Source organism: Nesoenas mayeri, assembly GCF_963082525.1.
Source record: "Nesoenas mayeri genome assembly, chromosome: 7".
In the NCBI taxonomy this organism is placed as follows: Eukaryota; Metazoa; Chordata; class Aves; order Columbiformes; family Columbidae; genus Nesoenas; species Nesoenas mayeri.
Window position 1 is genome coordinate 26,362,138 of NC_137551.1, and position 15,009 is coordinate 26,377,146.

The window sequence follows — 15,009 nt, forward strand, 5'->3', positions numbered from 1 at the left end:
CCGACTGGAAGCAGAGGGTAAAATTAGACTGAGCTACATTTTTTCCCTCTCAACCACCCAGCAAACTTTTGCAGTTCTTCTGCAGGGACCCATCCTGTCTTGGGGGAAGCAGCTGTCCCAGTGGGGGAAGAGCACAGGAGCCTGTCTGGCTACCCGTCTCCCTTGTGCTCAAATAAAATAAAATTGTGCTAGTTTTTTTGTTTTGTTGAGGTTTTATACATAAATATATATGTGTGTGTGTATATATATATATATATATATGGAGGTTTTGTGGCTTTGACGCAGTTTCCTGAAAATCCTGTCTCATCCTGCCAGTGGCTGAGCGAATGCACTTCCCAGCCCTCGGCAGTGAGGGAGAGAATGAGGAGAGGCTGGGGAGGGAGAGAAGAAAGCCTTTGCCAAACTGGCCTGACCAGAATGTGACACAAGAGCAGGAAATGAGTCACACCGGCAGGGCAGCTGCTCCCAGGCATTTGCATAGAAAGTAACCCCACCAGGCAGGGGACTGCTCCGGCCCGGTCCCGGCCCCCTGCGCTCCAGCCCCGCAGCTGCTGGACCCGCTGCTGCGCTCGCCAGCACCCACTGGCACCCCAAGGCTGCCCAGGGTGTTGAGCCCCAGAGCATCGCCCCTGCGCCGGGGCTCCCTGTGCAACCCTGGGTTTGGTCGTTCAACCGCAGATTGGGTTGTCCCACCCTGGATTTGCCCTGGGCCAAAGCGGAGCTCCCCTCCGTCACCACCCCGTTGCAGTGCCCCTTAGCCATCTCCCAATGTCTTCTTTGCCCCATGCTTGAGGCTTCAGGAGGGAGAAAGCCCAGCAATTTTGCTCCAAGAGGAGCCCTGTTTGCACACCCATTGCATGAGGGCAAAGCTCTCCCCAGGGGCCAGAGGGGCATCACCACCCCTGCATCGAGCACACTGTCCCAGCCCTGCTCCCAGCTGTCGGGTCAGATGTGAATGTCACTGGATTCCAGCGCCTGGATGCTGGGCAAGGGAATGTGCTTTGCGTGCTGCGGGGACCAGGCAGCACACCCAGCTCCTGGTCACTTTTTATTAATTGTAGAGGACGGGAGGTTTCTCCTGCAGATGCACCAGGCACTCTGCATCTTTCCCCAGCAGGTGCTGGGCTGTGAGTATGCCAGAGCAGGCAGGCGATAGAGTGGGAGGGACAAGTGTGACACTGCAGTGGGGACATACATGGCATGGCCAGGCACAAGCAGTGCATGTCAGTGTTGTACTCTGGGCTGCGATAGGGGGTGACTGGCCATGAGGACCTGTGTGTCGTGCTTCCTCCATGGGGGTGTTACCCTCTTCCTCTGCCCCAGCCAGGAACAGGGGACAGATACAAGCAGATAGATTCAGTGCTGCAAACCAGGCTATTGCCACCCTGCAAGTTCCTTAATTCCTCAAACTCAGTCTTAAAACTTCAGCAAAAGCACTTAATGCATTAATCACAGGGAGCAGGGTGGAGGGAGCTTTCTCCATCAAACTAAGCCACCTCGCCAGGCTTACACGGAAGGGGACCAGAAGGGCAGTGATGGCTTACTTTTGTATTACTTTTGGAAGGCTCAAGGCTTCTGGGGAAGGTGTGAGGCTGGGTGCTGGACCCCTCGGGAACATCCCAGGGACAGGGTGGTGGCAGGCAAGGAAGCTGTCACTTTAACAGCCAGCTGCTCAGTAAATCTGTGTGAACACCCTTCGTCTGGTCAGCTCGGTTGGGTCCGTGGCCCTAAATAGCAAACAGAGTTTGTGTCTGTAGGCTGGTTCAACACCCCTGGAGTCTGTCTGGGAAAGCAGAGGCAGGTCCCTGGTGCCAGCTGCCAGGCACAGCCCCGCTCATCCCCTGCCGCAGTGATGAAGGCAGCTTGGCTCTGCAGACCGAGCAACACATCCCTGCTCCACAGGGACGAGGTAGCTCTGTGCCAGGCAATGTCACACCCCAGTGACAAGTTGTTGAGTGTCCTGGCTCTGTAGGGCATGGGGCAATGCTCTGCCAGGGTGGGTTCCCGCAGCCCAGTTAGTGCTAACTGGCCCTTGGCAGAGATGCTGGTGCTTTACCAGGGGCTGGGGGGTGGTGGTCTCTCCAGGGCAGGGCTAAGGGCTGCCAAAGTGAAACTGCCAGCAAGGGGGAACGATGGCTTGGCGGCAGCTGGGAAACCCAAGGCTGGGAGTGATTGAGGGATGCGCACCAGGACTCAGCTGATAACCAGTTCTGTGGCCCCGCGGCGCAGACTGGGACACCCATACAGGGCCGGATCCTGGTGGAGCGGAGCTCAAAGCATGGGCAGGCTTTCCGCAGCTATGTCCTGCTGGTGTCCATCGCCCGCCCAGCACTAGCAGGAGGGTGTTTGGAAGCTGTGTGAGCAGGGGGGTCCCTGCCTACAACCCCCCCCCCTGGCAACTCCTGCTGGCTGTGGAAGGGTTGCAATGCCCAGCCTGTCTTTGGGGCTTCCCTGGCAAGGGGGAAGCTCCGAGCTGGGCAGGGAGATGGCACCATCCAGATGTGGGTGTGACAGCAGCAAGGCCAGCAGTGCTCCTTTGGCAGGGGGATTCCCAATCGAGAGCAGGGTGCATTATTCAGTTTGGGTCAGCCCCATCCCATCCACCTTCCTTTATTAAATCCTGTGAGATGCCAGCTGGCTTCCCCAGCTCACCTGCACTGGAGGGCATGGGGGGACGCCAGCAGCCCCTGCAGGAAAGCCATGCCGTGTCTGGGGTGGGGACGGTGGCTGCCACCAGGCGCTGCCTGCATTTATAAAGTGAGAGTCACAAATAGTTTTGCACTGACTTTTCGAGGAGAGATTTGCCTCTGCGCAGGCAGAGGCTCTGACACATCCCATGCCACCCTGCACAGCTCTCTCCGGTCCGGGCTGCTGGATGGCTTGTAAAACCCCAGAGGAGACGTACAGCCCATAGGCTTTGAGGCCTGGCAGAGGAATTCCATGGCAAACCGCTCCCTTTGCAGGAATCAGTGCTCGAGCCCCGGGAGCTGAGGGCTGGGTGTGCGGGGACTGAGGAGGGTGGTGGGGGTGACAGAGGGTGAGCCCCAGTCCTGGGGGGGCCTGGCTGTGGGTTTCTGTGCAGGCAGGAACTGGCCAGCTGAGCCCAGAAATAGGTTTTATCACAGCAAAAAGGCTGTAGGAGCCTCACTCAGAAACAAGAGGCAAGTGAAGTGTCCTAAGCCAGCCTGGACACTGCACATTGGCTGTGATCCCACCAGCATTGGGGGATGTGCTGGGGTACGAATGCTGTTATTGTTTGTTATTATTTGCCCCGGGGCAGCACTTCGGGACTGGGGTGTGCTGGGCATAGTGTAGATAGCAGGTAGATGTTATCCCTCGTGTCTCATCGAAGCACAAAGTGAGAGGAGAAAGGTGGAGGCAGGGAAGTGGGATGGGGGATCCCAAATCAAAAACCAACCCAAAGATGGCTGGTAGCCGTCACTCCATCTCTTTACTGGGGTGTCTCTTGGCAGGACCTGCCTGTGCACAGAGGGTTCCCATAAAGGAAAGCTTGGAAAGACCCTGATCACCCCGCCTCGAGTGTGCTGTAGGAGGCTCATCCCTCCAGCGGGCAGCCAGCTGCCCCAGCTGGCCTGTTGCACTGGGGCTATAGGGTGCTATAGCAGACACTCCTGGGTGGTGTCTCTGGACAGTTTGGTCCGTGGCTTTGAGGCTGCAGTCAGGGAATTCCTGGTAAAACCCTCTTGGAGGCAAATTGCCATCAGTGGTTGTCACCAAGGGGCAAGATTGGTGCCATATCCTGAAGCCACTGTCTGAGCCTTTGCCCCTTTGTCACTCCACTGAAAACCTGATTGTGCATCCTGAGCATTTTTTTGGTCTAAATACTCAATTTTGAAGACACTTGTGACACCCATCGCCAATTGGAAATGGATTTACACCAGCAATATGCTTTATTCCTGGTGGCCCAGCACATTTGGCAGGGCTTGGATATACAGGATCCCACCAAACAGCTGCAGAAGCATTTGGTGGGAGAGCTGTTAACAGAGACACCTCTGTGTCCCAGGCTGTGGCAGGAGGTGCTGGGGCAGCCAGTTCTGGAAAGACCCCAAAGGACAAACGGCTGTTGCTCTGCAGACCTGAAATGGTCCTGTGCAAAGTAACAGCCCATCCAGGGGGGAGCCAAGAAGGTGTAGGAAGCTCCAGAGGGCTCTTCTGATATCTAGGGCCAGCTGTGGCCCAGATGTGAGCTGGTTCCAGGACAATCAGCCCCTTTTTATGGACTGGCATCCTGAGCAACCCTGGCTCCTGGCAACGCAGGAATGCTGGTGGCCGGGCAGGATGGCCCTGCCGCTGGCGTAGTGGCCAGCGGGGACATCCCAGACGGGACAAACCCGGGCCCCTGGGAGGCTGGCTGCAGCAGCAGGGACGGCCATGTCGCCAGCCGCGGGCTGCGCTGGGCCGAGCACCGCGCGGACCCCACCGCCCGCCGTGTCCACTTTAAGGCAGCGCCGTCTCGCAGCGGGGCGGGGCGGGGGGCGGTCCTCGTGACGCGCGGTGGGCGGGGCCGCGGGCGAGGCGGGGCCGGTCGCGCCGCAGCACCGCGCAGCTCCGAGGCGGCAGCGGCAGCGCCCGGCGGGACCTGCGGGCTCGGGCGCCTCCGTTCCGCTTCCCCCACCCACCCGGACCGGCTCCTGAGCGGGGCGGCCCCTCGGCGCGCCGGGGCGGGGCTCTCCCGCTCCCCCCCTCCCGGTCGATATATCCCCCGCGGCTGCCGCCCCCATGGCCACCCCGCCCGCCCCCCGCCGCCGCCCCGGCCCCCCGCGCCGGGGCTGAGCCCGGTCGCCTCCGCGGCGCCGCCCCCTCCTCCCCCCCTCCCCGAGGAGATCCATTGCGGGGACCCCCCCACGCTCTTCTTCCCCCCCCGGGCCGCGGCCGCCTCCCCGGGGGCGGTGGGAGGAAGGCCGGGGCGTGGGGCTCCGGCGGGCGGGCGGCGCCCAGGGCGAGCCCAAGATGGCTGGAGGCGGCGGCGGCGGGGGCAGGCACGGGGGGCTCTGCTGAGCGGCCCCGCCGGGACGGGACGGCTCGGCTCAGGCTCGGCTGGCCCCGCAGCCGCAGCCCCTCCGCAGAGCCCCGCCGCGTGGGCGGGGGAGCGAGCGGGAGCGGTTTTGTTCCGGTGACTTTATTTATTTTTTATACCTTTTTTTTAAAAAAAAAAATTTATTTTTAATGCGCCTTCGATCTCCGTTCTCCAGTAGGGCAGCTCAAAATGGCTGAGAGCTGACTCGGCTTTCCCGGAACCGCACGCTTCGGCCGGCTCCTCCCGGCTGCCCGCCGCCGCCTCGCCCCTTCCCGGCGGGGCCAGGCCGGGGAAGCGGCACCGGGAGCGGCAGGCGCTCGGCGGGCGGCTCGGACACCCGTCCCTCTGCCCCGCGCTGCGGGACCCCCGGCTCCATCGCATTGTTGCCGTCGGGGCTGCGTCCCCCCGGCCGGCCATGAGACCGGGGTAGCTCGGACACCCCCCAGCCCCCGGACGCCTTTTTTCCCCCAGCCCCGGTGGGAAGCCGGAGCAGGTTCATTCGGGGCCCGCCGGGTTTAGATCCCCCCTTGGCAAAGCCGATCGTCCCTCCCTCTCTGGGAGCGCTGGACGAGGCTGGGAGGGCTGCGCTGGGCTGGGGTTTGCTCTGAATGACCGAGCTCTCCCATTCAAGACCTCGCAACCTCGAAGCAGGCGAGAGGTTTTTTTTTTCCTTCCTTTTTTTTTTTTCCTGTCTTGTCTTTTTTTTTTCCCCTCTTCCTTTTTTCTCAGCTGTTCCACCGGGCTAGAAGCAAATCTCGGGGGCCGCGGAGCGAATTCGTTTTGCTGCCATCGTCATCATCGCTATTATTATTATTTTTTAATCTGTCCTTTTCCCATTTTGGATCTTAACCCTTTGATCTGTTTCCTTTAAAAGACTCTCAATCGCAACTCCCATCAGGGGGAGAGGGAGGAGAAATACAGGGGAGAAAAAAAAACAAAACCGAGCAAGTCAGTGCTCTCAGCTGTTAGCCAGGTTGCTGGGGGACAAAAGTCCCTTTAAAATATTGAATGTCAGTTGCAAACCTAAGAAAAGAAAAATCAGATCCGGAGCGCTAAATTTAGGAGCTTTATACAGAACTTGGACTCCTCTGCTGGATTTTTGTATGGATTTTTTTCAACCTTTGGTAAGTTTTGATTCACCTTCTGGGGTAGAAAGAAACAAATGGCTTTTAGGGGTGGTTAAGACTCTGGGCTGTAAATCTTACAATACCCTGTTGGGTTTTTTTAACTGTTTGTGTTGCTTTTCTAACGAAGTGGCGGGGATGTCGTGTTTTCTCTCTGGAGATTCCTAGAGTGCTGCTCTGTGGTTTATTATATCCTTGATTTTAAGATCTGGTGCGGTTTTATTTATTCATTGCGCGTGCTGCGGGGAGGGGGGAGCGCAGCCGTTCACCCCCGGGCTTCCCCTTCCAGGAAGGACAGACCCCGGCGTCCGCCCCTAGACCGCACTGAGCGACCGAAGCGGGTGGTGGGAAACGTCGCCAGAGGCCGCCGGCAGAGATGGCCGAGAATTGGAAGAACTGCTTCGAAGAGGAGCTCATCTGCCCCATTTGCCTGCATGTCTTCGTGGAGCCCGTCCAGCTGCCCTGCAAGCACAACTTCTGCCGGGGCTGCATCGGGGAGGCGTGGGCCAAGGAGTCGGGCTTGGTGCGGTGCCCAGAGTGCAACCAGGCCTACAACCAGAAGCCCAACCTGGAGAAGAACCTGAAGCTCACCAACATCGTGGAGAAGTTCAACTCGCTCAACCTGGAGAAGCCTCCCTCTGTCTTGCACTGTGTCTTTTGCCGCCGGGGCCCGCCGCTGCCGGCACAGAAGATCTGCTTGAGGTGCGAGGCTCCGTGCTGCCAGTCCCATGTCCAGACGCACCTGCAGCAGCCCTCCACGGCCAGGGGCCATCTCCTGGTGGAGGCGGACGACGTGCGGGCCTGGAGCTGCCCCCAGCACAACGCCTACCGCCTGTACCACTGCGAGGCCGAGCAGGTGGCCGTCTGCCAGTTCTGCTGCTACTACAGCGGGGCCCACCAGGGACACTCGGTCTGCGATGTGGAGATCCGCCGCAATGAGATCAGGGTAAGTCAGACCTTCCTGGAGACCTGGGGTTGTCCGGCCCGGGTGGGCTGCCGGGCTCCCTGGCTGCCCTCTTCTCTGCCCCGTTTGCTCCCCGAAGGCCTGTGTTTGTGTAGGGCTGGAACAAATCCACCCTGGTGCTCCTCCTCCTCCACCTGGTCCCCCCGTGGCAGACATGTTAGGTGGCCGCTCCAGCCGAACAGTGACGGAGTCTGTGGTTGCTGGGGGGCTCCCTGGGGATGGGGTTCTGTGCTGTGGGTCCTTCGGAGCTGTTTGGCCATGGAACTGGCAGCCCCTTGGGTCTGGGCTGTGCGGGGAAGGGTGGAGGGCCTGGGCTGGGGGGTTTGGAGGGGCCGTTTCCTCAGTTCCTGCTAGGATGTGCAGCCGTTTGGGGAAGGCAGGGCAGCCACCTGTGTCCAAGGTCGAGTCGCCCCGAAATCAGGCTCCCTGGGGGGACAAAGCAGCTGCAGATGTGGACCCCGTTCATTGTAAGGCCTATGAATGTCAAACTGCTGACTCTTCCCACCCCCTCCCGCCGGGGCCGGTGGCCGCCATCCCCTTCCCCCCAGCACTGGGAGAGCTTCGTGTCAGAGACCCACGGCTCCTCGCTGGCGGGCATTCGTGCTCGGGGTTTTGCCGAATAATGGAGGTTTTATTAGGGGACACAGGGCAGCCCCCTCTCCCTAAAGCAGCATGGGGCGTAGCACTGGATTCAAGGGAAAGCGAGTCTGTATTTTGCTCGTGGCCAGACCATCTGGCGGGAGCTTTCACCCCTGGCTCCCCACCCCGAAGTTCGTGGCAGGCGTTTAACAGCCCCGCAGGCAGCCCTGCGGTGACCCCACCACCACCTTCCCCCTCTCCCGGGGCTGCCCCTCTGCTCCCCCTCCGACCCTTCGAAAGAGGCCCGACGCTTGTCCGCCAAATAAATATTTAACAATGAATTGAATGGTGATTACTGTAAAATGGGGATGATTTCCTGTGTATTTTGATGTTGCCAAAATGAGTCACCATTTAGCAATTAAAAAAAAAAAAGTCATAAATAAAAATTGCACTATAATTACTTTCCAATTGGATGGCCAGGCCTGGGAGGGGGGCAGCTCTGTGCAGAGAGGAGTCAGCCTGAGCTCACAGGAAGGTTATTTTCCTCTCCAGGTTTTTTGGGGGAAAACCAGAGACCTCCGCGGAGGTGCCAGCAGCTCCGCCACACGCGCTGGAAGGGAAAAGACCCAGCCAGGCTTTTGGAGAAGCGTTTTTCTGCTTCTATTTATAGGGAGTCATTTTGGTCTCCCTCTGCCAGGGTGGGGAGCCACCCCGGGAAGGCTATGCAGGGCCGAGATGGGGCTCGCTTGTGCATTTCCCGGGAGTCTTAGCCAGGGACCAAAACTATTTTTCCAGGTCCTTTTCCAGGACACTTTGATCTCATCTATTCCCGCTCTTGCTGCGTGGGTTTTTTTTGTTGTTGCTGCCGTTGTTATGGCTGGATGTTCGCTGCTCTTTGCGGATGCACGCTGCTAATGACCTGGCAGAAAGCTGCCACTGGCTAGGCTGGATTTTGGCCCTGGTGTGAAATTTTAGGATATGTGGCCAGACACAGAATACGTCGGACAGCTGTATTGTAGAGCCGCGGACTTAATTTGTGACCTTGGCCAAAATCCCTCGGTACCTCTGTCGCCGTGTTATCTTAATTTCCTTTCTCTGCGATGATAAGCTTGTCTCTTCCCGCTGGGCGCGTGGCTTGGTTAGGCGTTCGGAGGCTGGGGCAATGGAGGGCAGCCTGAAGCGGGGGGATGGCGTGCCCCAAGGATCGCCCCTGCAGCTGGAGCAGTTCTTCCGTGAACTGGCTGTGGGAGGGAAGGAAAAACACCTTGCAGGTTGCTGGCACCCCCTGCCTGGCCTTGGGCAGGTCTCTGGCTGAAAGCCACCCCTTGCGAGCCGGCAAGGAAGGTGGCCGTGTTGGCTCCCGAATTAGGGTGCGTGTGCTCGGCCGGTGACGGCTTCCCGCCTGCGGGAGCCAGGCCCGGGATTCCTGGCTGCTTGCTCACCCCGCAGTGGTGAAGCTGCTCCTGGAGCATCCCGGAGAAGGAGGGCTGGGACTGGGAATGAGTAACACCGGGCTTGGGAGGCCCCGTCGTGAGAGGTTTGTTCCATGTGTGGCTCGCGTTCAGGAAGCCGTTAATTGAGAAATGAGTCAAATTTCGGAGTCTCAGAGCCCTGTCCTTGGTGTGAGGGGTGTGACGCTGACCCGGTGTGGCAGAAGAGGGATGGGAGCCTGTTAACATCCTCCCCATAAACTCACCTTTTTTTAGCATGTATTGCTTTGGCTCTGCTGCCAACCCACCTCAAAGGGCATCTTACCCCAGTTACAGTCCAATTTGAAGGGGAAGAGGCGCTCAAAACTCCTTGGGGAGAACACCGGTGCTTTCTCAGCTGGCAACTGGGGCGGGAGACCTTGTGCTGGCAAAAGGGGTCGGAGGTGGGTGTCTGTGGAGGGCTGGCTTGAAGCAGAGGTGCATGCTTGGTGGGTTTGGGTGAAGGGGGCTGCTCGGCGTTAGGTGCTGCAGAAACTCGCAGAGCCCTGGCCAGGAACTGGTTGAACTTCACCGTGCAACCGTAATACAAACAGTAAATAAAATATGTGGTTAATCTTTCTTTTGTGGGCGTATAAAGCACTTACCTCCTCTTCCCCCCTGTGAGATGTTTTCTCCTTTGTTTCCTGTTTTTGTAGTGCTTAAAGAGGAGAGGGGAAAAAAAAAAGCGCCAACAACTCACCCTCTTTTTTTTGCTTCTTGTCATTCTGTTTGTGTCAAGGTCTCAAAACGAAACATTTTTTCTTCCATCTTTGCCTTTGCTGCCCCAGCCACGTGCCTCCTGCCTACTTGGGGAACCTGCTGCCTCTTGAGCATGGGGGAACTACTTCCAGGGCTGAAAGTTTCTCCGCTGTGAGGCTGATGCATTGCCTTTTTTTTTAATCCAAAAAAGGGGAAAAATCCATTGCTGGGATTGGAGCACAGGTCTGAAGGCAGCAGCCAGAGAAAGGGACTCATTTATGGGGTATTACCATGTTTGCCCTGTCTTTGTGTGGGACAAGATTTGTTGAGGCTGGGTGCAGCTGAGCTTGCCTGGGGATGTCCCAGCCGCCTGTCCTCAGCTGGTGGGGAAGGACTTGGGCAAAGGTTCTGCTCCTGCTTCTGTTCGATTTCAGGGGGTGGAGGTAGATTTCCCTCTGACCCAGCTTGCAGTGCATTTTTGGGAAACTGGAGGAAAATCGCTCCACATTCTGAAGATCTCTGGTGGTTTTGAACACTATGAGGGAGGAAGCACATGATGGTGCTGGGACTTGCAGGAAGACATTGGGGATCCTCCGGCAGGTGTGTAGGAGCATCCCGCAGCACTGGCCACGGAGCAGCACCCATTCTGCAAATCCAGGGGGACGGATGGGGACTGGGCTGCTGGGTCCATCTGCTCCTCTGTGGCTTTGGGCTTGCTTTCTTGGAAGCCCCTCAGATAAATCCAGCTCAGGTGCTTTCTAAAATGCCGGAGGGAGGAGAGGTTGAGCCCTTGGTAGTGAGCACAGCAAGAGGTGAATCCCAGGTCTGTACCTGGAATGCTGGCCCTTTGCCAGCATTGGTCACCAGCCCCAGTGCAGAGGTGGCCTGTGTGCTTTTCCTCCCTGTCCCAACTGATTGCTTCTGCGGTTTGAACGCTCTAGGTCTCTAGAAGGAAAATGCCACCAGCTTTTCTTCAATAGATGGCTCTGACACCAGAGGCACCTTCCTGTTTGAAATGAGTCCCATGTCACATCTCCATGCTGCCATCCGTGCTGGGGGGCGTTTCTGGCACCTGGGGAGCCTCAGTGCTGAGAAGACTGGGGTGGGCTCTGCTGCCAGGATCCTGACAAGAGTTGTTTTACTCTGAAACAGGTTTGGTAACTTGTGATGGGCCGGATCTTTACAGGCTTACTTATTTACCAGATGACTTGTTTATGAGGAGTGCAGCATGCAGCTCACTGGAGGCATTGTGAGTGCAAGTGCCCAAGTGCTTGAGTATTAATTTAGCTCTTATGACTGTAGATGGTGTGGGTGGTGCCTGGCTGCATTCCCTGCAGCACTCTTTGAACATACCTGGTCCATAGACAACTTTGTTAGTGGGTCCTATGAAGCTGGAGATGTGCAGGTTCTCGCCGCACCCTCCATCTCAGCCTCCACCAGCACCCCAGAGCTGAACCACCAGCCCCTTCCCCCTCCCTGGTCAGCCTAGCCTGGGTCCTTCCCTCCCCAGGTCTTGCCCATGCCCTAGTTCCTGCTCAGGGGCCTCGGGTGTCCAGCGCCAGGCTCCTAAATGTGACTGATCATTGTGCCCTGGGATGCTGTCAGTTGGTCAAGCTGCTGTGATGAGTAATGACTTATAGGGCCTTGGGCAGTTGCAGAGATCCCAGCACCCACCTTGCCCTGCTTTGTAGCTCCGTGCTGTTCACCACCATCAATCTGTCAGGCTTTGCTGTGCTGCATTGTTAGGGGCAGTGGGGGATTTTAGTTGAACTGAGAGTGGTCTGTACTGCCCTTGAGAGGTCTCAGCAGTCTGAGCCACCCTGCTGTAAACCCATCTGGGTTTGCTGCCCCAGTGGCAGCAGATATCTTGGCAGTCTCAGATCTTTGGCTGAACTGGGACAGTCTCCTGCCACCCCAGGGTTTGGATTAAGGGCTTTTACCTGCTGCTTTCCTGCTAAGCTTGAGCATTTTCCTTGCCCTTTGCCCACCGGGTTGCCAGTGGTTGCTTACTCTAGGCCTGCAGCTGGTCTGGCATGTCTGTGTAGAGCCAATCTGAGAAGTGAGAGCAGAGATGGAGGATGCAGTGGGGCAGCCTGGTGGGTTTGGGTGAGGAGGCTTGCATGGAGGGGCCAGCTCTGGTAAGGGAGTAGGACAGGGACTGCAGTGGAGAACATTCTTTTCCCATGGGGACAAGATGATTTGGATGGATGCTGCTGAAGAGTGAGGTGGGAGGAAGAGAGGGAAGGAGAGGTTCATCTGAGGACCTTGAGCTGCTTCGCAAGGAATAGCAACATATTGTAGCCCAGGCTTACCCTGAGGTGCATAGGACTGCTGCGCAGGTGGCGATGTCTTAGGCACAGCCTTGCCCACCCCTGCCAGCCAGCCCTGTCCAGAGAGCTTTCCACCTTGAAGCCCTCCCTTGGAGACGGCTTTGAATGAGCCGCTGAGATGGACGTGTTCTGGTCTGATCTCTGAGCCAGGAGGTACAAACCAAGCTTTGGCTGGTGATGAGGGCATAATAAACTTAGCCCAGACCCTTGTTTAGTCTAAATCCAACCTGTGATATTTATGTAAGTGTCCTGTGGATGCTGGCATGGAGGTGCACAGCATGCTGCTCTCTTTGAGCCCATGAGCATGGCGGATAGGGAGAAGTAGGAAAGACCTGGGCTGTGGTGTGACACCCTGGGCTTTCCTGCACCCCCAACCTTGTGCACCGCATGTGGGAGCCCAGGTGGGCGCTTTGAGGGATGTGTGAGTCCCAGGATCATCCAGCAAAGCCCCATCCTCGAGCTGTCCCACATGCTCGGCCAACGCTGGTGCTGCCGGAGCGGGGTCCCCAGCCTCTCCGCTGCTCTGGTCTTTGCCTCTGGAGCTGAGGAGTTGCCTCTGTCCCCATCTGAGCAGGGAGCCAAAGGAGGGGGACTGGTGAAGGGGGTGGGAGGAGAAGGCAGATTTCCATGTCTCACAAAGGGCACAAGCGATCAGATTCGTGCAACTGCCCAAGAATAAAGAGGCTCTTACAGTGCTGGCTGCCCTGACCTCTCTCCTCTCTGCTCCAGAGGACAGCGTGTGACCACACAGGGATTTCTTAGCTGTGCTTCGGAGGGAGGCAGCGGGTTTTCTATCCCCAGATCTGTCTGTAGCTTGCCTTGCAGCATATTGGCCTATTTTTTGCTTCTTACTTATCTGTTTACTGGAAATCTTAGTACATGGTGGTGATTTCTTCTTCTCTTTAATTTCATGTAATTGTTTTGGGTTGTTTTTTTGTTGGGTTTTTTTTGCCTTTTTTTTTTTTTTTTTTAATCTAACTGAAATGGGGCTGAGAGCAGCAGTGCTTCCAGAGCAGGGACAAAAGTAACCAGGAAACACAGGGCAAGAGAGGAGGGATCGGCACCGAAACAATGAAATAGCCAAGCAAGGAAAGACTGAATGCTCAATAGCACAAGCCTTTGCAGAAATGCCTGGCTAGTGCAGCATTTTATAATCAGCTTCTGTGCTGGGCTGGCCTGCAACAGTAGTGTGATGGGGGAGGAATGCTTTGAATTAGCTGGATGCCAGAATTAATTCTGTCAGAATTCAAATGTACGTGTATGTACGGATTTATAAATAAACACTTGGAGCCGGATTCTGCTTTGCCACGCAGGCTCCGGGGCAGAATCTGGTCTGGCCTGGCTTTTTTTTCTTTTAAAATATAAAATGCCATGGATCTGGGCTAGGTTCTGGTGACTTTGTCAACTTTCTACATTTATCAGCAGCCTGTAGGATCATGAGGTGCTGATTTGGTTGGAGTAAGGGGGGTGGCTCAGAGGAGCTGGAGCTGCTGAGCTCACTTGCAGTGGTAGCCAGTTTTCTGCCATGAACCTCTGTTTGCTGGTAGAGAAGATGGGGCAGATGCGGGGGGGACCAATGGGGAACTGTGGAAAGCGGGGGGCCAGGCATGTCCTGCCCTTCTCCTTCCATGGGCCCTCCTTTACCCAAGAGAGCTGCAGCAGGCACTTGGAATTGGGAGGAAGAGATGCCTGGTCCCAAATACAGAGGGAGGGACAGTTATTTGAAGGCATGAGACTGGATGCACGCAAGAGTTCTTACATATGTCCCCCAGATGAACTCAGGGAAGAGGTTCCTAGTCCCAAATTCTCCCTGATAAGGACAGCTTTGGCCTGTTCTCGTCAGGGGATTGCAGATGTACCTCTTCTGCCTTGTCATTTGCTTGTGATGGTAAAGTGAGCAAGGTTCCTGGCTCAGGGCAGCTCTCTGCCACTCTGCACCGTGCTGCCTACATAACACGCACTCGAAGTCACCATTCGCTGGGACGATGTACCAGAACTGTAAAAAATTAAAAAAAAAAAAAAAAGCATGAATTAATTTAATTTTTATGTTTCTTCTCTTCCGCCTACCTGTCCTTTCTCAGTTCCCTGGTGTGTGGATGCTCTAAGGGGGCTGTCTCCAGAGTGGGCTGGGAAGAGCCGAGCTGCGGATGGCTCCAGATGAGGCAGTTGGCAGAGAGTGACGTTCCGGATGGCTGTGTCTCTCTGAAATATGAGTAAACGTTGTCAGACCAGCCGCCTGTGTGATCTGGGGCTTAGGGAGGGCTGATCTGCCCTTTCCTCCTTCCACCTACCTCTCCCTTTGTGGGATCCCCTGTTTGCTCAGCATCACCCCCTTCTCTTCTCCCTGCCTGGGTGACCTGGAAGCTTCATCCTAGAGCTTGAGCTTTGGAGAAAGGAAAATCCCTGATATCCTAATGGAGGCAGTATTTTCCCTCGCTGTAAAACAGCTTAATCCAAACCCTCATTTGAGCCAGTTATTGTGTGGCTTTAAAGCCCCATCCTCTGGAAACTAGTCACCCACTCCCTTTCCTCTCAGTTGATCCTGGTCAGTGGAGCTGAGCTCCAGGATTTGGTGCTTGGCCACACGCAGACACAGATCGATCATGCGGGGGGGTGGGTTGATGTTTTTGTGGCGATGGTTTTTATTGCTGATGTGGTTGTTGTTCAAAGTGAGGGGTTGGCGTGGGCTGTGACGGGCTTGTGCATGTGTCAAGGGGAGAGAGGGTAACGCGATTGTGTCCTTCTGCTCATTATCCTCTTGCTAGCGGGGGGGCTGCATCCCTCTCCCCATCTGAATCCGTGTGGA

General features: G+C 56.6%; 1 protein-coding gene across 1 annotated transcript in view; it reads left to right on the forward strand.

Moving 5' to 3' along the window:
* Positions 1-4,729: 4,729 nt before the first annotated feature.
* The window catches only part of TRIM8 (tripartite motif containing 8), a 29,229-nt gene continuing 18,949 nt past the window's right edge, over positions 4,730-15,009 (forward strand). The window contains exons 1-2 of the mRNA XM_080347687.1: positions 4,730-6,162; positions 6,452-7,108. Of these exons, the coding sequence (XP_080203813.1) occupies positions 6,539-7,108 (570 nt within the window). The 5' untranslated portion in view covers positions 4,730-6,162; positions 6,452-6,538. The remainder of the gene's footprint in view (positions 6,163-6,451; positions 7,109-15,009) is intronic.